The 25,200-nt window shown below is 37.9% G+C and overlaps 2 protein-coding genes across 11 annotated transcripts in view; one reads left to right on the forward strand and one right to left on the reverse strand.

Annotated features, from left to right (window-relative positions):
* Positions 1-8,213, forward strand: part of SLCO5A1 (solute carrier organic anion transporter family member 5A1) — a 73,680-nt gene extending 65,467 nt beyond the window's left edge. The window contains exon 9 of the mRNA XM_088058957.1: positions 166-8,213. Coding sequence (XP_087915083.1) covers positions 166-611 — 446 coding nt within the window. The 3' untranslated portion in view covers positions 612-8,213. The remainder of the gene's footprint in view (positions 1-165) is intronic.
* Positions 8,214-10,922: 2,709 nt separating this feature from the next.
* SULF1 (sulfatase 1) overlaps positions 10,923-25,200 on the reverse strand; it is a 184,488-nt gene continuing 170,210 nt past the window's right edge. For 9 of the 10 annotated variants that reach the window (XM_088060696.1, XM_088060702.1, XM_014257499.2 and 6 more), the window contains 8 exons: positions 23,922-24,168; positions 22,163-22,259; positions 21,983-22,077; positions 21,504-21,569; positions 20,845-21,017; positions 19,758-19,900; positions 19,530-19,653; positions 10,923-13,351 (listed from right to left, as the gene is read on the reverse strand). In XM_088060696.1, the coding sequence (XP_087916822.1) occupies positions 12,534-13,351; positions 19,530-19,653; positions 19,758-19,900; positions 20,845-21,017; positions 21,504-21,569; positions 21,983-22,077; positions 22,163-22,259; positions 23,922-24,168 (1,763 nt within the window). In that variant the 3' untranslated portion in view covers positions 10,923-12,533. Of the gene's footprint in view, positions 13,352-18,592; positions 18,627-19,529; positions 19,654-19,757; positions 19,901-20,844; positions 21,018-21,503; positions 21,570-21,982; positions 22,078-22,162; positions 22,260-23,921; positions 24,169-25,200 lie in introns of all 10 variants that reach the window. The other variant, XM_014257512.2, reaches the window with a different exon arrangement.

Here is a 25,200-nt window from a genome sequence, read left to right on the forward strand (position 1 = left end):
AAGATTGGCTGGCTGCTTTTCCGTGTCTTACATTTCGTGTGAGAACAGCAGTGTAGAAATCTCAAAAATGATCAACTTACACTCTTTGGCTGGGGCATATAGTTTCTTTAGAAGTTTTCCGCAATATGCTAACACATATTTTTTCTCTTGCTATTTTTGTTTCAGCTTACATTCCCACTCCAATTTATTTTGGGGCTGTCATTGACACCACGTGCATGCTTTGGCAGCAGGATTGTGGCGTACAAGGGTCTTGTTGGGAATACGATGTCACCTCGTTTCGTTTTGTCTACTTTGGGTTGGCAGCTGCTCTCAAGTTTGTGGGATTCTTTTTTATTTTCCTGGCCTGGTATTCCATAAAGTGTAAAGAAGAACAACTGCAGAGACAGAGTTGGAGGGCTTCGCCGGTGAACACTGTGAGTGAGATGGTTGGACAAACTGGACCCCAACAAAACTATGCACGGACTAGATCCTGCCCTACCTTCAGTTCCCAAGGAGACATCAGTGTGGCACAAGGAATGAACTGCTTAGCACAGACCTACCCCGGCCCTTTTTCAGAAGCAATAAAGTCCTCAAATGAAAATGCATTGGAAGAAGTCACTGTTGAGATATAGACCCCTGGCTTGGTAACGTAATATTTAGTTTTGTTGGTTGACTTAGTTACGGCGCCTTGTAAAACACCTGTGCCTTCTATTTTTAATCTAAATGTAACACATGATAAAACCAACAAAGCTTGATGCAAACAACCATAATATAATCCTGAGGGCTGGATACCTCAAACCAACCTGAGTTCTTATTTCTCCCCTCCCAACAATGGAGTTTTAAAAATTGTGTTTGTAATTATTTCAGATGTGTCCATTAAATGTCCATGCTCTGATCTAATATCATTGTAAAGTTGAGGTGTTACAAACAGCATAAGTCAGTGGAAGAGTGACAAAAACTCATGTTGTTGATGTCTAGACTCACAAAAATGCTTAAATGTATTGTCAACTTCATATCCGCAAATTGTATTTTTACTAGATGAGTAATTACTGTGAGTTCTGCTACAAAGCACAACTGAACTTATTTAAACTATGCAACTTATTTGGATAATTGTATGTGCAGCAAATTAAGTTTAAAGCTTGCTTTTAAAGACATTACTGCAACTGAATTTGAAAGGGGCTATTTTCAGGCATAATCATTAAAAAATAACATAAGGTTTAAAGTACTGTTAATAACATGTCAAGCCATACAAGAGTTATGCATCAGGTAATGTTTGCAAATGTTGAGTTGTAACATCTTTATCTTGTCCAAATGTGCATTAATTTTCACTTGATGGGATGTAGTCATTCTTCACAAAGTACATAGGATGCTGTAATGCTTGAAGTAAAAAACTTCAGTATTGGTTTATAGTAACATTAGCATGTAGGAATCATACACACATACCAGAGCAGATATGTGCATATTTCTGCAGTGTTATTTGGGTGGCTGTTACTAGCACCAAACCCATACTTCCCTGAAGAAGAAAGCAGCTGGTTATAGCTTGATAGGAAGTTTGGCCGTTCTTCAGAATTGTGTGCCAGTCTAGTTCAGCTTCAGTGGGAGGGTCCCGAGGGAGAGCTGATGGGCTCGTCTGGGACCTGGCGGGTCCCTTGCAGCCTGCAGCAGCACAGGCTGCAGGAGTGAGCCACCCTCCAGGGGCTGCGAGCAGCCTGCCCACCCTGATGCCACCTAGGAGGCTGTCGCTGTGCTCCTGACACCACCCAGGCACTGAGCACCCTGACTCCCAGGGCAGCTGGGAAGGGAGGGCTGGCTCAGACACTCATTTCTGCTACACTTCTGCCTCTCTGGCTGTCTGGTGCTAGGCAGACTGGTGGGACAGGCATGGGGGTCCTGGTTGTGTGGTTTGTCCTACACGTCTGCCTTTCCTTTTCTCAGCTTCACTGAAAGCCCTTTTGAAGGTAAAGGGTGAGTTTGTCTCCCCTTTGGCCCTCCGAGTGAGGAGCTAAGAAGAGAAATTACTGGCAAGTGTGGACTCACAGGATGAGATGTGGCCTTTGCTTATCCAAATTACTGTAGTGTGTTCTCTCCCTGGGAGATGCTGAGACTTTCTGATCAAATGTGCTTGGCATTTCATTTCTTCCTCTTTGTAGCTTTGTAGCACCATGCTCATGAGGTACTAATGATGTCTCAAAGGGCAGAAAATTATGTCAGTTGGACACTGGGAAGTCAAGGCAGTACTGTGCCCTGCAGGGGAAGTCTTAGAAGTGTAGGAAATTAAAAAGCAGTCTTTTAAGAGGACTCGGTGATAGTCTAGTTTGGATTTTGCTGAGTAGAGAACTTGTGTGAAAATAAATAGGAAAGAGCAGAGCTTCTACATATTTTTGAACAGTTACTTCTGGTTTAATTTTTCAATTTAGAACATGTATACTGATCAAATAGTATATGGAACCAAGTTCTTGAAAATAAAGGCAGTACTCTACTTGGCATCCATAGAGTTGTACTAGGAAGAGTAGATTCTCTTCTCTGCCTTTGCCAATTGCCTTTTGTCATCAGCTGGATCCTCTTGACCAGCACATTGGACTACCCATGGGGCTGCTTATTTCAGAATATCTCAGTCCATTTATGTAGTTTATAACAATTCTTACTCTTCCTGTCTGAAAACTCTGTTTCTTCTACTCCAAAAATAGAAGAATATTGTTTTGATCTCTTCCTGTGATTTTGTCCATATTAACAGGTTTTTTTGGCTTAAGCCTGAGAATGTCTTTTCCTCATATGCAGCCACCAGATATGACATGTCCTTGGTCAGCACTCACTGCCTGAGATAATTGGCTTCTACACTTCTTGTCATGAGTAATGAATTTCCTTGGCTCAAAGGTGTTTGGTGTATATATATATATATAATATATATTTGCTGTAGGAGATCAAAATAGATGATAAAAATGTTTCCTTTTGCTTCAGTCTCAAATGCTTGTTGCATCAAGAATTTTTGACCTTGGCAAAAATTGGCAAAGTATTAGGACAAAGTGTAACTGCAGCTCAGCACTCGTCCATTTTTATCACTTCCCCACTTTAATCATCACAGAGAGAAGTGAAGAGTGACAATCTTTTCAAATACCTCAGAAAGAGAGCATTTAGAGAATTGTAAAAGATTGAAAACTAATCATCTATCCCGATCTCTTATATTTCATGCCTGTGTGCTTCTGTTCCATAGGAAAACCAAGGGAGAGCAGATTAGGATTATCAGGAACTAATGGCACTGATGCCAAAGAATGAGAGTGATGGAAGTGACACTTCTGTAGCTACTGCTGTTTATGGGCTTTCAAGGGGTTTCAGGGCTGGTTACAAGGAAGACCATCTATTTTTTAGGATATCTCGACCCTTTGACTTCTGAGAACATTCATATTTCCTAAATGTTTGAAAAAGTGGAATGTAGAAAGAAATGTTAACTTCAGAAATACTGAAAAAGCCTTCTTTACATGCTTTCAATTTTAATTTTTAATTAGAAATTAGATTTTATTTTTTTCTTTGAGAATTACATGCAAAACAAAATGTAATTCCTTGCTTTTCAAAGAAATTTCTTCCTGGTTTTAGGTATAGATAATTTTGGCAAGGCAAATAAATTTCTATAAAATCAATTAAGTCAGCGTCCTCTGAAAGAAGAAAAAACCCAAACTCTGGCCAGTTTTTGATTGATTCCTGGAGGAGAGTTTCTCCTGAGTAATCTATAACAGTCTAAACTAAGCCAATAAAGGTATGCAGGGGAAACACATTCGCTTCCTAGAAATGTCAATTCCAGCATTGTCATTGACTGGTATATGGACTGGGACCTGCTGAATAAACACTGTGTTCTGAGACTGTCATTGCTGGAGGAAGCAGAATCTCCACACATGGAGCACCCCTAGCAGTAGTCATGGTCGACACATGGTGCTAACCCAACTTCATAGGAACTAAAAAAGAACTTTGCCCGTCATTGGGTAAAGGGACCCATGCTGTCTTCCTACTGCGAGATCCTCTCACCATAGAACATAAAATTCCATTAAGTTGTAATTTTTGGCACCTTTCCTCTCTGTCCCTAAACACAAAAGGTTTGGTAGCAGTGAATACAGGTAAAGGTGAAGCAGGTGTCCTGCTTACCCACAGGCTGTTACTGCTAGCAAACCCAAGTCACCTGCCTGCAGCTTACCAGCCAGTGATAACGTGGAGCAGCAACATCTGGTGATGATCATAGTGCCACCTCGCCCTCATAGGGACACACTAACTCCCTCTTCCACCACTTAGTCATGATTTAGAGTGAGGAACATCAGAGGAGAAGTAGCCCAAATACATGGACTTGAGTGGACAGGTTAATTGTCCCTGCTTAGCCTCCCATTCACCCTTGTTTCCTCAAAAAGGAGAAAACTTCAGAATGGATGCAGCCATGGCTTTGGGCACTTATGAATGTAGCACCCTTAGGAGATAATTTGTAAATTATTATTCCAAGGCTGGAATAATCTGGAGAGTGGGGACTCTACATGTTTCCAGTTTTAGTCAAAAGCATTCTGGTTTTAGTCTCCCTTCTTCCCCTTGAGCATACTGGATAAAATATGTTACAGTTTGGAACCAATGACATTTTATAGCCTTTCAGGACAGTGTGAGAAGCTGCAAGAAACTTTAATTATTATGGTGCAATTTGTATTTATTCGGAAACTTTCAGTTCTTTGGCCAGTCTATATATCTTTAAAAGTGCGTGTAGCAACATTCAGAACTTACTGTTATGTGAGTGAAGGCACAAATCTCCTACTAGGTATTAGAAATGTACATTTGAAAAGTCCTAAATTAATTGCAAACACTTCACTATAGTGTTTTCAAAAATACGTTTTTAATATTTCTTATTGATTTGTAGTATTAGCTATTCATTCATTATGTATCTGATCCAGAAGAACACTTACATATGTGGGTAAATTTATATATTTAAGCAATGCACTTGAAAATAATGCACATATGTACGTATGGGACCGAATCCTGTCTGCATTCAAAAAGAAATTCCTTTATCCAAAGAATATTTCTGGCTTAGTGTCTGCCCCACGGATTCAGTGGTAATTGTAACCAGAGTAGCACAAAGTAGCACTTGAGTACTCTCCTGTGGCATTCAGATGTGGCTACTTACACACCCAGCAATGGAGGAATGCTGTCATTTTCAAGTAGAATTCAAATTCAAAATATTTTGTGGGAATGGTCTAAGATTCATTCTCACTCTTCCTGCCATTGACTTCTTTTATGAATTTGTGTGTGAAAACCTGTGTGTTACATGAGGAGATAGATTAAATAAAGGCATCCTTCTGACCTTAGAGCCAATGAAATTGCTCAAGTAATGCTGCAGGCTCAAATTGTGCCCTTTCACAGGATTTGGACCTAGAGGTTCAGATGGCACATTGTCAGTATCCCGCACAAAACGGAGCAGAGCACTGCCTGCTCAGTGGAACTTCAGAGAGCATGTCTGGGACAGGGGTCAGCACCTTCTGCACTGTTCTTGTGGGTTTTTCCCCAAAATGCCTGAATAAACGCTGCCTTACTACACTTTTCTGTGCATGTGATAGCACAGCTCTTCATGGTGTTATATTGACATAAAACTGATGATAAATAGGTCCAAGGTGTCTTACTGCTATTTTAGAGCCAGATTCTTGGTCTCACCAGTCCAGTGTTGAGGCTGAAGAACTAGGCCATATCTTGTGTTGGAAGTTAGCAAGCTGATGCTTTAGCAAGTGTGTATGAACTAGGGAATATCAAGCTTGTTTAGCTTTTATACTCTAGTCACTGGTTATTACTACTGTTTTTGGAGATTGAAGACAAAAAACTTCCTAAACAGGTTTATCTTTTTCTGTTTTGTCAATAATGTGTCTTTTACAATGGCTTAGGAGATGCCATGCTGCATGCTTCAGAATCTGGGTTCCCCCAGCTGAAACCATCCAGCTGTGGTTACTTTGCAGGGGCTTAAAACACAGAGATTTACCAGGACTGTGACCTGCATCGTCATTGCTTTGGACAGAGTGTTTGCTACTTAGAGATTAAACCTGTAATCAACACATTTCAGGTTCTTCACATACTGGACTTGATTCTTTGGATGTTTTCATCACTTCAGAGTGCTTAGAAAATGGGCAGTCAACATCATTATTCCTTGCTAGGGAATTAGGGCTTTATTCTTCTTTTAACATCTTGTTTGACAAATAATTAAAAAAGATTGCATGTAAACATTGCCACAGAGTAGAGATGTGGAGGCTTCAGTGTGAGGACAGGGTATGGCCAAGGTTCACATGATTTGTCTCCTTTACACTGAATATCACTAATACATGTTACTTTGTGGCCAAAGGTTTGAAAGCCTACCTGATCCTCAGGAACGAAATTTTTCCTGTATTTTCCTCATAATTTATTGTGTAAATTAAGGAGGAAAGTTAACACTAGCCATGTCCTGTGACCATATCTGTTACATTAAACTGCAGCTAATAACTACAGTAAATAATTTTATCAGTCATCCCTCCAGTCCTTCAGTTCAGCTATTTCTTTTTTTTTGTTAATACAGCCTATTAAACATGTAGCTCTGCAATTTCATAGTAGCTCCAAAGTCTTCTTGACTTCAAGTGTTACAGAATAGATGCTTGTTAATCCAGGTTTTATTCTACTTTTCTAATTATTGCATTATCAATTGTGTGTATTGTATTTTTTTTTTATTTTTCAATCTCAAACCAGTTGTCACAATGTTATTCTGTAACAGTGTTTTGTTCATTACATAGAATAGGTGAAAAGCTGTGGAATTAATGAAGGGCTACAAAAAGCATCCAAAATATTGTTCACCTTAAGGAAGGGTGAGACATCTTGATAATCTCGGGACAAAAGACTAAACAACACTGTGGTGCTATTAGGTACTGAAGTATTTTATGATGTATTCACTATGACTTAAATGACATTCAAGGCATGTCAATGATGCAACTGCATGTGTTTCTCTTCCTAAAGTCTGGACTGCTCTGACAAAGTCAGTGTTTGTAATTCCTGGTGGGCCAATTCCTACCTAGCTCTTCCTTAATTTCAGGAGTTTGTGTGGGATTTGGCTCAGCAATATTAGGTAAAGTAAAAGCTACACAGACCACAGAAGTCTCGTGTAGAATGTATTCAGCCTGCTGTAGCATGTTACTTTATTTAGTTGCTTTGCATAAGCAGGGGCTAAATATAAATTCTGTAGTAATGATAAGAAACACTGGACTAAATTCTGGAACCACTTAACCAAGAAATATTAGCAAGCATTTAAATTAAAATGAGGACTGAGGTCTGAAATACGAATGTTCTTTCATGGAATATCAGAAAAAGAGGGGTAAAATAAGAGCAAATTTTATCTCTAGGAATGGAAAAAGGCCAAATCTGGCTGACTTTAAAGTGAGCTATGATTTACAAAAGGGGAGTTTGGTTTTAAAATCTTGAAGACAAAATTTCCATTTTGAATTCTGAACCATAATTGTTTTGTGTTATTGTGCCTAGGCTGCTCATGTAGGGCAGGTGTCTGTATTCTAAATAGCACTAAAGCACTAATAGCACTAATCACTCTTCTGACCAACAGGCCAGAAACTTTGCCTCTGTAGCAAACTCCATAATTGAAAACTTGGAGAGAAATTTTCGAACGAAACAAAAAAATACATACTAAATGATCCAAAGCTGAGTTTTAATAAAAAAAGAAGAAAATTTTGCGTCTGTGAGATCCACAGTTGAGTGGAGGCTCTCCTGAGAGAAGACCTGCTCTTTTCACCAGCTGAGCACATGGGAGCTTGGTCCCTGGCTGCAGTGCATACCTCTACCAAATGATCTGTGCAGAACAGCAACAGTCTGGGTAGTATTGTAGGAGCATGGAATGGGCACACTGCCTGTAACTGTTTAGTTTTTAAAAAACTCATTATTAAGCAAATGTGTAGAGTATTAAGGAAATTTGTAGAGTATGTCTGATGGTATGAGTGTGTGGGTGCTGTGCTGTGGTAAAAAGAATAATTGGTTTATGCTGGGTATTTTTGCATACTTTAGGCTCCTGGTTTTTTTGTTTTGTTTTTTTTTTAATTTATATTTATTTCTCAGCAGAGCTTAGAGTAAGTTTAAAGTTATATAACCCATGATTTAATGAAACCTACTGTCAGCATCTGTTGTAAACATGTGTTTACAAAACAAACTCTTGAATACTTGATACTTGGAAATAAAAAATAGCATATCATGCGTGTTGATTTGGTCCAGATCCTCTTTGATTTCAAAGTAAGATTTACATGTTTTCGTTTCCAGTAAGTATAATCACACAAAAAAGCATATTTCAGATCCCCCTGCATGTCACCAGTGTCCAAGAGCTGTTAAACCAAGGAAAGCGGATGAAATTATATTCGTAACACATCTCCGGTGCCGTTGCCGGTGGAAGGCTGAGGAGAAGCAGCCCTCGGCTGGAAGCACAGGGAAGGGTGGAGGCTGAAGGAGAGGCGCTTGTGGCGTGGCTCTGCACTGACACCTGCTGCCCGAGCGGCTGTGCACACACTCCGGCCAGTCCCAGGCTGTTCAGGCTGTGACTGCATCCCCTCAGGTGTGACACACCATTTCTGAAATGATCCTCTGGCTTGTACCCTATTTACTGCACATCGGTTCTCACTGAAAAATTATGCCAGAGCACACAAACAGGATTGGGTTTTGCTGGAACTAAAGGAAGAAGTTTGTTACAACATCACACGTACCCAGGCACCCACGGCTGCTCAGGGCTCAAGTCTAGTCCTGGGCAGATCTTCCTTGGACAAGGCTGTTGCGCTTCTCGGCCTTAACTGTTTCACACAGATCCTCTCTGACTGTGCTTGTGTGATCTCAGTGGAGACAGCTGCAGGCATTTCAAGGGATTTTGGTTGGGAGAGCGAAGGTGGTCTGTACTCAGACCTTCCCTCAACAGTCACAAAAACCTACAGGTGGCTGAACTCCAGAATAATGCTCTGATCTAAATGCTTGTCTGATTGTTTTTTTTCAAAGCTGCTAGTGTGCATTTACCTCAGTAACAACAGGATTCACCTACTGATAACAGCCCTAAGTCATGTCCCTGCCCATGGTGGGGTTGGAACCAGATGATTAGTAAGGCCACTTCTGACCCAAGCCATTCTGTGATTCTACATCTAGTTCTGGAACAGAAGCACTACACATCTTTTCTCTTCTGCAGTGCTTCCGGTTGCTAGGTGGTCTCAGAAAGTGTCTCACACTGTCCAAGGATGCAAGGGCAATTCTGGCTGCCTTATCTTGAATTCCAGATGAAACTTTTTACATAACATTGCTTCCTCCAGAAGACGTGCAAATTTTAAAGTTCTTCCTGTCCATCTCCAGGGACCCTTCAGAAAGTGATAAACTATGTACTGTCTTTCAGAATAGACACATCTCTACGGCTTTGCAGATCACATAAAGCCACAAAGGTCATTCTCTTGGCCCTCCCCCATGTGAGCAGCACTTGCCAGATTTAGGCACTTGCTTCATTCCTGAGCCTGCAACTGCCTGTGAAAGTTTCCTGACATGCACTGCTCATGGGCTTGACTGCCTCAGCTCTGGGACAAGAATACTGTGCAGAAAAAATACAAAGCACACTGCTTGGGCAGCATACTTAAGAGATACAACAGGTTTTGGCCTCTAACTTGGTTTAGTTTTATATTTGGTGCATGTTTCCATGAGAGCAAGGAGCAGAGCTCATTGCTGTCTCTACCTCTTGCCTGCAGAATGAGTGTCCTTTATACTTTCTTTCCTCCACACTCCTCCTGTGACAGACCTTGTAAAAAAGGCTCCCACCTAGTTTAGACAGTAGGACACTGTTTAGGTGATAGTTTAGATGACTGAGTACTGTCCTAGAAAAAAGGAAGGTAGACAACTTTCAAACCAGTAAGATGCTCTTTCTTCTATTTCCTGAATGAGTACTTGAAGCTCTCGGGTAAGGAGGAAGGACAAGTGGGGTGAATCGATGGACCACACTGTTGCACACCTCTATCTCTGCCCCAGCTTTAAGAGAGAAAGCAACTTGCTTGGTTCTGTCAAAGAACTGTACTTTCAAACTATGTAGGGTACATTGTTGGTGCTGGGTAATTCCCTGCATAAAGAAGAGGAGGTTGTGTGGGACCTACAGTTTGCTTTTGTCCTTCAAGTCCTCCCAAGCTCCCTGGCTCAGCCTGCTGTGCACCCTGCTTAGAGATACACCCTGTGCTTGCTAGTGTGCTTTCAGGGCTGACTTCTCTCAGGGCTCTATCTGACATTGCAGTGACTGCTTTTGGAACACTTGGATTCATCCACTTTCCTGATCCCCACAAACATCACCTGTAACTTCATGTCTGCAGGAGCATCAGCGTCTATGTAAAAGAAAGAAGAGTTCAAGAAGCACAGATTCAGAGGCTGAGTTTAGGTATGAAAGTAGTCTTATTCATAGGCCATCAAACAAACACAGTTCATATAAGAAAGAATTTAGCTTGAAAGCTAAGTTCTTTTTCATGCTGACTCTTGTACAAGGAGACACAAGTCCTGACTAGAGATGTGGGGTTCACTCTTGATGAGAGCTGCATGTCTGGTCTGCAGTGCTTTGCTGTCACAGGGAGAGCTGTGCAGGGAGGAGAGGAAGCAGCAAAGACAGGGCTCCATGAAACATTTCATTACTTCTGGGACCTGCTGGTTGTGCAGCTCAGTGCATGGAGTTCAAGGAAGAAAGGACCAGATGAATTTGAAATTAAAAAAAAATTAAAATCACAGCATGTCTTAAACAAAAGAAAATATATATTACATCTCCAGGAATAATTTATACCTAACTGAATGTTGTGTGTTATTTTGTTACCTGTTGATTTTAATGTAGATGGATTCTTAAAACTGAAACTGTTAACATATTTTTGGAATAAAACTTATTCAGGAGGAAAACTGGATCATGTGGACTTCTCTGAAGCAGGTAAAGTAAAACACTTTTTATTTCAAGAAATATTGCTTCTAGACTTTCCGGAAGCCAGAATTGTACTATAAAAGTATCACAGAAATATTATACAAGATTTAAAAACACAGTTTGTATCCTAGTAACTTAAAACCTATGTACAAATAGCATCATTCATGACCATAAATACGTTTTTCTATCAATCAGCCCATGACACATACATCAGATAAAGAACTAGTAATTTTAACATATTTACAGAGTCCATCAAAAAGACTGCTTCTTAAAATTATTAAAATCCTACTAAAAGAATCTCCTTTTTAAAAAGTTTCAACTTAAAATACAATGTAATGGATGTAAGTTTAACCTGCAGTGCTTGCAATAGCAAAAAAAAAAAAAAAAAAATTCACTACACTAAATAACATGTATCAGGTAAAAAACACACCCATGAGTTGGACACTGTGGAATTACGTCTGTTTGAGGTAATTCTCCTCTGTTGCTGTTGTGATAATTATTTAGAAATTTATAAAAAAGCTGGGGAAAATATTGAGTTTTGAATAATACAGATTTTCAAAGTAATTTTTATATTATACTTCATACAATTTAATGTTTGGTAAAGTTCAAAAGAAAATTTAGAATACAACAACAAAAATTATAACTAAACTACTGTTTTTTACCCACATGTGCCTTTTGTGTCTAAAATAATGGAAACCCAACATGATTTTATCATTCCCTTTAATGCCTGTTCAAAATGAAAAAAGAATTTAAGATTCAAAATTATAATAATGCTTTCAAGATATTGCTCAGAATAAAAAAAATCAGGTGGAGCAACAAAAACATTTATGAACTGATGTAAACTTTTCTACCAGTATCAGCAAAAAGAAAAAAAAAGTCAGAAAAATTAATGGCATTTTAATACTGACAGTATCATCATATAGGGAAACAATCCAATTTAAATGAATCCTTCTACAGTTAACAATCATTAGCCATACCTTTCTGAGAGTAAATTTAATAAAGCAACAAAAACATGCAATATTTTTGCTAAAATAATATTTGAAGAGTCTGTATCCACAGTCCATGGTGTTTACCTCTTTCAGGTCAGTCTGTTTATTGGTTTCACAATTTCATAAGACAACAAGCAAACTAAGAACCTGTATTAGATAGGTATTAGATACATAAATGGTATGGCATACAGGTTTTAAAAGTGCATTTTACTTGAAAGCATGGCATTAAGAATTGCCAGTGGTTAAAATAGTTGATGGAAAAGACATTATGCAGGCATACTGGGTGAACTGAAACACTCAGTCATGGTGGGATCATTTGGAAACAGAGAAAGTGACTTGGACATCCTTTTCGAAGAAATAATTTTTATCTTTCAGAAAATGTGCTACTGCATTTGGAAGTTAACACTGTTTCTTTTAATGGAAAACTGGAAATCTTGCTTCCCAGTGTGGAGAATTACAGTAAGAGCATGTGCATGTGAATAAAAAAAAATGCACAGAGACAAATACTGAACTGGACTCAATTTAGCTGCAAAACGTATCTACAATAAACATGGAATGTCAGTTGTCTTGATTACCTTTATTAGTTTGCTAATAAGAAAAAGGAGAACTTATTTAACGGTTTACAGCTTTATCTAATCCAAGGAGAGTGGAGCTGAGGCACTGCCTTCTGCATTTAGGATTTGTGAACTTTCTCCTGCAAGACTCTGTTTGGTTTTTTTAAAGAAAGTTCCTTCTTCCTGGGTACTGACAGGTGAATCCCTAATGGATATGTTTACAGTCTGATGAACGAAGGGTTCATCAGACCTCATGGGAAGATACATTTGATCTTCAAATATATCTTCCACAGTGTCACTATCCTGATGAATGTCTTCTTGAGGAATGCTGATGGGCTGTAGCATGAAGCTATGCCGGGACTCCAACTCTATCAAACCGTTTCCACTGAAATCCATATCAAAACGGTCCGATTGTTTATCTTCCATCCATTTCTCAGCTGGATGACTATTTCTCCAGTGTGCATCGTTCAAACTACTTTTCTCAGGAATATCATTGTTTAATTCAAGTTTCCTCTCCTGACTTAAATTCACCGTGCTCAAAGCAAGGGCTGCCAAGTCTGTTGGTGCAATAAGCTGCAACTCTTCTGCAGTCAGGCCGCTGGATTCCTCAGCAGAGGTCATTTCCACCAAGGTGAACGGCGTGGATGATTCACCCCCATTGCTTCGAGCAGTGTTGTCCTTGTCTGGTTCATTTTGCTGGTAGTAACTGTTCAGCAGTGCAAACATTCTATCTACATCCTTCAAGTAGTTAGTCCAGTCAGCCAGACTAAGTCTAAAGTTGTGTCTGTATTCATATACACTTTCATTCACACTGTACAAGTCTTCCAGTCCTTGCCAGTCAATGTCGCCAGTGAAACTGGGCAGCTTAGCCTTCCCATCCATCCCATAATTGTCCTCTGTTGAAAGAAAGAATAAAGCCTACTGATGAACACTATTAAAGGTGCAAGCAAAGCTTCCATGTGTGTTTCTACTTGAATTGGCTTGAAAGCACCACTGCTCATAGAGTAGGTAGCTCAAAGTGTAAGACACTCCACCTCTTCTGTCACCAGCTGAATGCTTCTGGCCTTGGATGTGCTCACAGCCCCTGCTAAACACACAGCAAGAACTCCCCGTCTCCTGATACATCCCTGGGCTGAGCGAAAAAACAGCAAAATCTGGTCTAATGGGGCTTTGTGGTGTCACTCAGAGATCAGTCTTTCCTCTGATATTTCAAAGCAGGAAAGATGTTTCAATGAACAAATAATCCATCTGCCTTTCTTGAGCACTCCAGCAAAATATGCAATAACCAAACAATGGTTAAGTGTAAAAGAGGGGACTAGCTCTGAAAGCCATTGGTGACCTGAACTTCAATGCCCTCATGAGTTTTGTTTCTGGGTAGCTTAAAAAATGTGGTCTACAAACTAACGACACATTTTATTTAGTAAATGATAGCCAAAGGGGTTTTTAATCTGTTTTGTAAACATACATTTTAGTCTGCATGGAGTAATTATGGGAAATAAAAGCTGTAAAAAATTGGTGTGAATTAATTTATGGGACTGCACCATTTTGTAAAATAGTATGAAATATACACAGAGAATCTTCTTAAGGTTTTGGTTTTTTAAAAAAAGCTTTCAAAGAAAATATCAGCCTTTTCAAATAATAAGTCTGAATAAAGGGCATAGATATGGGTCTATAAGTAACAATGGAGCTGTGTTTTTTATTTATTACAGCCAGAAAATGCTAAGTCACAAAAGAAACCCATTTCAAAAGTATTTTAAAAATTCACTACAGCAACTATAGTGACTCAGATTATCACCTGTGATGTGAAGCCCATGTTATACTGAAAAGTAACACTGAACAGCACTGTTTTATTTAATTCATAATACTTCTTCTTGTACCTAACTGAATTCATGGGAAAGATTTTATCAGCAAGGTGGTCTACAAGGGAGGACGAATCAAGCAATGCAAATGTTTGTCAGGGAAAGTGACAATTCTGGCCTTACAAATTATATTGCAGGCAATCTTTAGTAATTAACTCACTGATAACAATTTATTCTCTTCATGAAAATTGTACAGGCAGGTAGGCTAGTAGCAGTTACTTTAGAATTTCAAGTGGTACAGTCCAACGATGTAAACGGAGCTCAAAACCTCATCTATATTGAGCCCTGCATCCCCAAAGATGGTTCTTGGCATCTCTTAATTTGTTTGTATTTTAAGTTGTCCGTTCTCATTATTCAAGTAGAACAGAAGATACAATTTCTGTCTATCATAGATTACATTCTTTGCTTCTTACTAGCTTGGGATTTCACAGTAAGAGAATTTCTCCAATATTTAGTCCATCATATGGAAGTCAGAAAAATACCATTACAGTCAGAAAAAAACCTTGAGATTTTCTTACAATGTGAGGCCTTACTCTGCTCCCACCAAAAGGAGATCACTTTCCTTGTTTGAAAACAGATTTGAATCTTTGCTCTTAATTGAAAATAGTTTGCAACCTAAAATTTAAGTATTTTATTTTTTAATCAAATCTAGAATTTTTTTTTTGCAAACATATGACAATCTTTCTGATCCAGGAAGAAACAAAAGCTTTTTGGACTTGGTAAAACAGCTATGACAGAGCATCTTCTTTCTTTCCTGAAGTAGACAAGAGATATGAAATCATGGCATGGCCCCATGAGAGACATCTTTGTAAGTCAAATTATGGATAATTTGTTTCCTGAAACAAAAGATAATTAAGTACCACAGAGATTTCAAGAAAGAAAGTTTAATATTCTCATGCTTAGAGGCATAAAGGGCCCTAGAAAACATCATGGAGGGGGTCTGCTTTTGCAAGGAATTTAGTCACTAAACCCTCTATGATATTAACCACACTGCAAATGCAGCAATATTTAACTCTTTATGTCATTATTTTTATTGGCAGTGTTTGGGATTTTTTTTTTTTGCCAAGTCAGAGCCTGTATTGGAAAACAAACTGTTGTAGGGACAGTCAAGTGGGTTGGTATGTTACGGCAGGAACTGAAACAGAAGTGATGCTGTTTGACTGGTAACAGATTTAGGGACAGACCAGGGGACTGGGGGGCAAAGCAGGAGCCATAAATGTGCATTTGGGCCCAGGAGGGTCTCTGCTGCCCATCCCCAGCAGGGGGACAGAGGCTGGGGCTGGGTGTCAGGTTGGGCAGTGGGGAAGTGAAGAGGAACAGGGTTTCTGAGGAGGCTCAGCAGCAGAGCAAATGGGGTTGTGCTGCACAGGAGTAAGATCAGCAAGAAGATTGCAGTGCTCCTACAAAATAGCTGGAGGACTGAGTCAGAGCTACATGGTCCTTCACTCTGGATCTATTTTTTGCTCTCTAAATGTGGCACTGTTTCTGCTGTCTCAGAGAAGTGTCATAGCTGCGAAGGCACTGGGAATTGTTCCATGATCTTTGTGTCATACAGAGGAAAACAACTTGTTTGAAGACAGAGATAATTTGTATTCATACGTGTTAAACGAACAGGGAAGCAAATTTTTAAGGTCCTAGAGCTATTTTGGTTGACTGAGAAAATTACTTCACAGTTTAGTTCCACAACTTGCAGTAAGCATGAAAAGTTTTCCACTGAAATTAAAGCAGAGGGAAGAGGAGAGGAAAGAAGAGGTTTTTCCCCTGTAAGAAATTTTGTTACAAATAAGTAGGAAATGGGAAAGTGCAGATGAGTTGCATTTGAGAAACAGCATGACACTGGTTTCCTTGATCAACATTTTGGAATTTCTCAGCTATGACATAGATCCAAAAGAGAAAAAAAAATGTTGCTAGCTGTTCACAGCAAAACCTACTCATTTTTTTATTTTATTGTTTGATTGTTTGTTTGTTTGTTTGTTCATTTTTAGATCAAGCTTTAGTTAAGCTTCACTATCCATTTATCCTACCCTGGCATCCTCTATAATGCCATCTGTGACTGTGTTTTATCTCAAAACTAATAAGAGATTTGAATATTTCTCTTTTGAGACTAAAGACAGGTGAGTAAAATCATATCTTTGGTGGCCTTGAAAAACTTCAGACAGGTATGAGAGCAGAGAGGAATGTGCAGTTCACACATCCTGTTAACAACCACATCTGCAGAGCCACACTCTGTCATGGGGCAGAGGTGACACCAGCTCTTCCCTGCTGAAGCTCTTTCTCTCTTTGTGCAAAGCAAACAGCATTATACTGGCCATTTCCCAGAACATGGGCCTGTTGTCCCAGTGTTTTACTGCAGGCAGTGTTTTACTAACTCAGGGCATTCTGAACTGGAAACAGGTCTGAGTGGAGAATCTACATGATCTGAAGGAAGCCTAAGGAGCAGTTCAGATGACTTTCCATTGTTATTCCATTTGTTCTTTTTGGGCAGCAACAAAAGGATCCTCTAGTAGATAGTTGTAATGATTTCTGATAAATGTGGTTTGTTAATTTATTTTTTTCTATGTTTTTGTTTTTTGTTTAATTATGTTTTGTGAAAGAAAAGAAAAACATTCCACCAAAATGGGGCTTGAACCAAAATGTTGAAGCCAGGCATCTGTGTAAATTGAGAAACTGGGTGTCTGGAAAGTCATGTCACAGAACAATATCGCTTGTGGTATATTATACCTGCTATTTATCACAGTAGCAAAACATTTATTGTATGTCCTTTGGTATCAGAAGTTAAAATGTTTTTGTTGTTAAACAGTGTAGGAAGATATAATTTGAAAATTAATCCTGTGTGCTCTACTATTTCATATAATCCTACAATTCAAAAATGCCATTTCTGTTAGATCTGTAGTTAAAATGAGAAATGCTTACTTACAAGAACTCCTTCTAATGAAAGACTTAAAAGCATAATTACAGGGATTACTTTCTATCATTGCAGCAACCAGTTCCCACCAGGCTGTAATGAGCAATGCAAACATTGGGCTACAAACCAAATGAAAACATATTTTCCTAGATCCCAAAACTACTCAGCTGAAAAAATACAAAATTGGCTGCAAAAGAAAATTTAGCTGCTTAAATTGGAGATCTATATGTTGAAATACATTATCTTAATTGTTCTCTGACTGCTGGAAACTAATGACAAGGTTATTTTCAGAAGACTCTGTGAAAAAGGTTGTATGTAGACTTGTATACCCCTTGGACTCCCTTGTTTACTTTTCAAGTAAGCAAGTTTCAAGTATATCAGCAGCTACTCTTCCAAAGTGTATAGAGATGAAAATGTATAAAACTGATAAACTGTGAAAAGGAGTCCACTCTAAATATGACACTCCACAGATGTTAATCTGTTTTTCACCGTGAGAACAAGTACTGCTCAATGAACAGCAAGTGCAGTACTGTTAAGACCTACAGTTTTTTTCATTCTCTTCAAGTTTTTGCTTTGTGTTTGTCTGGTTTCTCCACCAGGAGACACAGAACTCTACATGATAAACATGTAGGTACAATAAGTATACTTTTAAACAGAAAAATGCAGTTTCAAAGGGCTGTCATGTATTCCTCAGGTTCAAGTGTTAGGTTTAAAAAACCTCACCTGGTGCCTTTCCTCAGTTCAACTAATACAACCTTTTAAAGAAATTTAATTTCATGCTTGTGTGATCTGGTCCCAGCCCAAAGGAGCTTCATCTTTCTGCCACACTTAAATTGAACTCTTCTGCTGGCTTCTGAGCACAGGCTGCTCATACTGAGCACTGCTTCTGCTTAAAGAGGTACCTGCCAACATTTCTGAAAACCAGTGAGAAGATTCTGCTTTCCTTCCATAGGTTTGACTAGGTTCTTTGTGCCTCAGAAAGCCTTTTAACCATACTTAGCTTGCATTTAAAAAGTAGCTGTGAAGACTTACTAAATAAAACCAGAAAAACACCTCCAACCCATCCAAAATCAACATGAGAGCAACCCAAAATAGGTGATTCTTTCTGTGTAATTTTCCTTGGGCAAACATCTAAGGAGTACAGGCACGAAATATGAGCTGTATGAAGTCTTGCTATGACAATGAGCTACATTAAATGCAGAATGGTAGATCTAAAAAACAATGGCCAAGTTCAGTGTAGGGTAGTTAGAAAATGCATGCATCAAAAGCTATGCTGTGTGCAACATGGCAGGATACAGACATTAGTTGAAATGGACCGAGTCATGCAATTATTTGGAAAGAAGCTGCTGAGGAGAATAAAAAAGTGTGGATACCTGTGTGGATCATAGCTTCCTCCATCTTTATTTCCTGATATAGGAAAATACAAGAGTAACTTTTGTTAGTGTTTAGAACTTGTAAAACCATTCAAAATGTAGTTTTCCATGCACAGCATCTAATTCCTAAAAAGAAATGTACTGTGTTAAATAAAGACAGAGCTGCAGTCCAACAAAGATTTCCTGGAAGTTTTACATAAAAGAACTGAAAACCCACAGGTTTTCAAAAATAATAAAACCCCCAAACAATTAGATATTTTAAAAAACAGGAACATTTTTAGATGTAGAAAGAGATACAAAGAGGCAACACCACAAATCATGTAGAACGGAGCATTCCTGTGAAAAAATAATAAATCACAATGTTCAATCAACCAAAGTTAAGTGCAATGAATTCCAGAGACTTGAAGTAAAAATACCAGCTTTGTTTTACTCAGGGACTCTTGTAAAGAAATGTTGCTTTCTTCAAAAATGAAGGAGACTACTGGTGATTAGAAGTTTGCAACATTAAGTCTCAGTTGTGGTTAAGGAACCTGAAGTTGTTCACGTAGGCAGACAGTATTTGAAATAAACACAGAATTTACTACCTCACCTGATACTGGGAGGCAAAACTAATGAAATAAACCCTGCAAGAGAGAAAGGAGTTACGGCTGTGAAGATCTGCATGCAGCTGTTATTGATTAGCTCCAATAACAATATCCCTTCTGCTGCATTTCTGTTAAATGATGGGTTTTGCCATCAATATCTGTCAAGAATAACCTGTGCAGACTTGCAAAGAAGCCTCCTGGTCATGCAGATGTGCAGGATTGGTGTATGGGGATAATTCCAAATTGTTCAGAGCAACATGTAGGAGAGTAACACTTCATGGATACAATTAGAACTTAAGTAGATGAAAACAATGTTAATGAAATGGAAATAAACACTGCTATTTCTCTTATACCTGTTTCAAGTCCCTTCGGCCTTGGATTGCACTGCTTGTAACCTTGACAACTTCGCAGTTCCATGAGCTGGATGTGTAATTGATTCAAAATGCCTCTTTCCACTGTGTGAACGGTGTTGGTCAGCTGAGAAAGAGAGGAATGAGGGGAAACGATGCTTATTAACAAAAATTAAGGGAACCCTGGAGGAGTCTGGTGAATGACATTTTGCAACAGGGAAAGGGTTTTACCTGATAGGGATCAGTGTTCATATCAAAATATTCCAAGAAGCCAGTTGCAAACTCACAAAACAGAAAATTGTGGGTGTCATTAACTGTTCGCAAACACCAGTAAGTGTTGTTATTGGAGCTTGTGCAAGCACAGAAAGAGCCCACTGTAATTAAATAAACAAGTCATTAGTTTTCAGTCAAAAATAATATGCTTATTTTTTCTACTAGTACCTTTAATCATAGTAATAAAATACTAGCATTGCCTTAGGTTTTTATTTAGATTTATTTAGATTTGGGTATTGCAACTAGCTGTGAACAGTGTCCATATTTTGAATAGACTTAATAAAAATAGTAATGGTAGCTCTTCTTTAAATTGTGAACCATGTCAAAAGGACATTTTTCTACCCCATGACTGTTGCTGGAGCATTGCCAGAATGCACAGCAATGTGGGAACTTTTTTCATAACTTTTTGTTACTCCGCAGTTAAAAAGAAATTAACCAATGTAATTGTTGTCTTTAAAACAAAATATGTCATGCATATGTCTACTTTAGGAACGTTTTAAAATGTAAAGTACATATTGGCAGAAATCCTAGTACAATCAGAACAGATTATCAGTAGGAGACAGTTTCTTTCTCCAAATGAAAAATTGTTCTTAGCAAATTTTCAGCTTGGAGTCAAGTATATTGTAACTTAATCATCACCTGATCTTGAAATTTCTGAACATAAAGTTTTCAACCACTTTTCTTTCTCCATCATGACAAGAGAGAAAAGTACTGTTTGTTAGTGCTGAATACTGAGAAATATTTGTCTCTCAATAGGATAATAATCTATATATCCTGAAGTTTAGAGAGAATTAAAATATCCTTTAACTCTAATATTTTGTTCATTTACACAAGTGCTATGCAGTTGTGATTTTGAAAATATGTTAGCATATGAAAAGTGGAATAATGAGAAGAGTTCATAAGGGATAGTTATCTGCATTTTGTTCACTATGTGACATTTGACAGCATTAAAGGTCCGAATCATGCTCTGAATACATGAAGTGGAAAACCAGTAATACAGCAGAGGATAACCTAGATCACATTTGCATTTTGGCACAAGACTCACAGTTCCAGAATGGTGCTGTTTGCCAGTGGTTGTTGTCATGGGTAAAACACGTCAGACCAGGAAGGCTACACTCATCTCCCTTCTTCTGGCGCCTTTTCCCCTTCCGCTCCTTCTTCCTCCTCCGGTTCTCTTTGAACAGCTGCAGTTTGCCATCCACCTCCTGTGCTGCTTCTCTGTTCAGAGAAGAAGTTGGGCACAGTTGACTAAGAACAGTCTCTGTTTGGTTAACAACAGCACTAGCAGTTTTTACATCTTTCTGGATTTTATAAAGGTGGAAAGATGAGAACAGGACCTTCTAGCTCAGCTTCCCCAGCTGTTAAGATAAGGTGTTCCCTTCAGCAAGCATGAGAAAGGATGCACTGCTGCATTTAGGTTTTACTGGATCTTTCAAAAGAAAACATTTATTCATTTCTGATAATACTATTTTCATCTTTTTCTATCAATAGGTTGAAGAAATATTATTTATAAACTTTCACAAGTGGGTCCAAAACTACTAAATGTTTCTTGTGATAGCTTGCTACGTGACCTTTTCTTCTCACCTCTCTCCACAAAAAATTCAACAAAACCCAAACCAAAAAATCTCCCCAAATCCCCAAAACTACTTTTTTCCAGTCACCAAAAAGTCAACTGTGAGAATGAGAGATTAATAACAGCCTTACTTGAAGGGATGAAGATGGCTCTTGAGTTTGTCTTGGGCCTTTACCCCCTTCTCTTTGTTGTAATAGCTACAGAGAAAATTTTTAGGAATTATTAAGTCATGAAACTGTTTTCAGCATAAAACCAAAACAGAAATATACTATCATTGACATTTTCTTGAGGAACTATACAGATTTAAAGTTTTCACTTAATTTAAGCAAGTTGTATCTGTGTGATCCTATGGTAGGTTATAGCAGAACTAGGTTATAGCTGGATTCAAGCATGTTAGTAGAATACAAGCATGTTTAATCTTAAAATGTTAAAATTTATCTTCTTTTGTTTTACAGTAGCTTCTACTCATATCTAAATAAAATAGGAGTCTACAATGCTTATAAATATCAATAAAGCTTTGGGTTTTTTATTTTCAATCTCAAAATCCCTGGAAAATATATAAGCTTTAGAAATCAGAGTCGTGTTCAGTATTTAGTGCCACCTCTCTTACCTCTGTTTACTACAATCACATTCATCTGGTTTTCTTCTTTTTAGGTGTCCTCTAACTTCCCTCAGATTCTTAATTTTGTCTTGGAGAGCTTCAATCTGCAGAGAATATTTCTGAGTCAAAATTATACTTTGGAAAGGTATCAGTATAAAGACTTCACTGAGATTTTAGAATACCTCTTACCTCCTTATCAATGTAAGCCTTGTGATCCTTCCAGGCTCTGGCAGACTGGTACAGCTCCCTCTCACAGTGAATAGTGTCATTTGGAAGAATGAAACATCTGTAGATGTGAGTTTAAGAAACAGGGAAATGAAAGTCAGTCATTTCCCAGTTATCCACCTACTTTTTCTCTTTCTTCCAACATTTCTAATCAAATATATTTTAATATTCTGTTAGCAAATTAAAAAAAAAAAATCAACTCTACAAGGTCTTCCTCTGTTGACTTAATAGTAACAATTGCTTTTATCTGTTTTCTCTGGAAAACTCGTCATCTGTGACAGATGGTCTGTGCCTGCTAAGCAAAAAAATGCAATACATTCTTAGTCAATCAGAAATGAAATTGAAACTGAAGTAAAAATCTTCTCATAATTTAAAGCCTCTTGTTAATCGAATGTGCCACTGTTTATTTAACTACCAGCTGCTAAGAAATACATTATTCCTGCCACGTGAATGTGGCTCATTTTCCCAGAAAAACACTCAAGAAGAGAACATACAGTAAGAGGGCTGAAGATCAATATAATCAATAAAGACCAAGAGGAACCAAAGTTAGAAGAAAGAGATCAAATTCGTGGTTAAACGAAAAGTCTACAGAGCACTTGAATTAAAAAACTGTGCAATGACAAAAACATTCCCAACTGTGTTTGAGAAAACAGCTCTACCAAGAGGGAAAGAAAAGCACAAGACCGAGGCAGTGGGCTGAGACAGAAAATCCAACAGAGTTCAGGCTGGGCTTTCAAAGTTGCCATGCTGACAAACAGAAATTCCTTAATTAGAGAAACCTAATTTTATAGACAGAACTTTCCTTGAGTCCTTCTTCATCAGAACCCTTCTTTTCATTTCTGAGAGGAATAACAGAAAAAAGATGTAGATGCTTATCTCTTCCAATGTTATCCTATTCTGTCTTTTTCTTCACTCGAAGAATTCTGAAAGCAATACCCTTCTGTAAAGGTCAAAACATCTTACAGAGAAATAATAATTTTTCTTTAAAACTATTTAAAGCTTTAATAATTCCATGGCTGGAAATTATCAGTGTAAGAAAGGACAATTTTTACTGTTCAAAACTAACCACTGTGTTTCCTAAAAAAAAAAAAAAAAAAAGAGATAAACTCTATTTATATTTTACATATAATAAAAGAGATTAAACAATTTTTTTTTTTTGCCTACATATTCCTGGATTTTCAAATAAATCATATTAACTTTTTAAAATTAAAAATAAAATTTGCATTCTGAGACATTTGTCTTTTCATTTAGATCTAATGTATCTTGAATAAACAGGTCTAATGTATCTTAACTAGTGCTAATGGCTGCAAACAAGTAAGCATTAAGAAACATGATGTAGCTGATCTAATCTGTCCTCATATAGAGTGGGACTTCAGATTAAGGCCTCTATGCTAAACTGGTAGTCTGGATTTTATAGTAAACAGCAGAAGCGTCAGTTTAACATGTTGATTAATCCATCATAATTTTGATACAAGGGACAAATTTCCCTCTGGAGATGCCTACTCCTCCCTAGAAATAAAACCTAATCTAGAGGCCTCCATTTAAAATACACATATTAAATATAAATGATTTGACTTCCTAAAAAATACAACTCAGGTGTATCTAAAATCTGTGATGTCAGTTTCAAATTCCTAAATATTGTACAGAGGGAGTAAGAGTACAGTTAGAAAATGAAGATTTAGTTTTAAGAAACAAAAATACCATATAAAGAAAGAAATCATACTTGTGCGTCACTCTGACAGAGCTGGGTTGACCTATAGCATCAGTGCCATCAGCAACCATTGTGTCATGAGCAGCACGAGCAGCTTCCTGTCCTTCTTCCTCGTTTTCAACATTGTGGCGCTTGGTGATACTTCTGGTCTTTAACACCTGCAGTTCTTCTTCTTCCAGATTTATGTCATATATCTCACCTTCAAATTCCACAGACAAGGACCGGGTTTGGCGAGTGTGAACAAATCGAGGTTTGTATTCTGAAGCAGAAGAAACACTCACAGTCAAAAAAATATATATATATGTATATACATGATCCATGCCATGAATACAAAACTGTTCAATAAAACAAATTTATTTTTTCTGTGACTTTACAGAAACTTATTTAATTCTTTTTGATACATCATGGCCCACACTTCCATGAGTAGCATGAAATTTGGATTGCTTTAATGTTTGGATCTCATGTTAGTCTGACCTCACGCCAGTTAGCATCTCTGTCTTCAAATAGAAAACAGTATCTCAGAAATCACATGTCTAGAAAGAGACACTAAAAAAGAAAATCAGAGAACACAAGAATATAAACCACTTTAGAAAATTAAATCATTCAGTAGAATGAAACAAGGTCATCACCTGTAAATTGGCATATGGCATATTTAATGTATACCTTAGAGTAAAAAAATAATTTTTAAAAGGTTAATACCTTTTCCTTTTTAAAGGTAAGAATTGAGAGGGTAAGAGTTCATCAGATATCAGTATCTGTATGTATGTATATGTGTATGTGTACATAGACATATATGTCATCTGTATTTATGTGTGCCAGTCATAGACTATCAAAAAGTTGCTGCATTGCAGAGCTACAGTGAGATTTATTATGTCACTTTTACCCCTTGAAAGCTCTGAGCTTAGTAGGGTTACAGCTCTTTTAGTTACTGTGTTTATGAGTAAGACTAACAAAGACAATTAACTCTTTTGAGGGGTCTTTAATTTCATGTACAAGAGAACCTCTGTTTGGTCTCAGTCTGAAAGACCTTACTTACACTTTTTACTTTTTTTGCTAAATGCACTTGACCCAAACCAAGCTGATAAAACTGACAGTCAAGACCACACCAAAGCATGTTCTGTCTAGCAAAGCCACACACAGAGAGTTCTAGACATACAAAATTAAGCTTGTAAAAAGTCAGTTGTAGGGCATTTCCATTTGTTGCATCTATGCTGAGCACACCCATGTCACCTGATAATAATTTATCCATCAGAAAACAGCAGATGTAAGAGAATACTGCCTTTGGCAGGCA

Source organism: Pseudopodoces humilis, chromosome 1, assembly GCF_049639895.1.
Source record: "Pseudopodoces humilis isolate 2021_Gansu_Grassland_sample_001 chromosome 1, ASM4963989v1, whole genome shotgun sequence".
In the NCBI taxonomy this organism is placed as follows: domain Eukaryota; kingdom Metazoa; phylum Chordata; class Aves; order Passeriformes; family Paridae; genus Pseudopodoces; species Pseudopodoces humilis.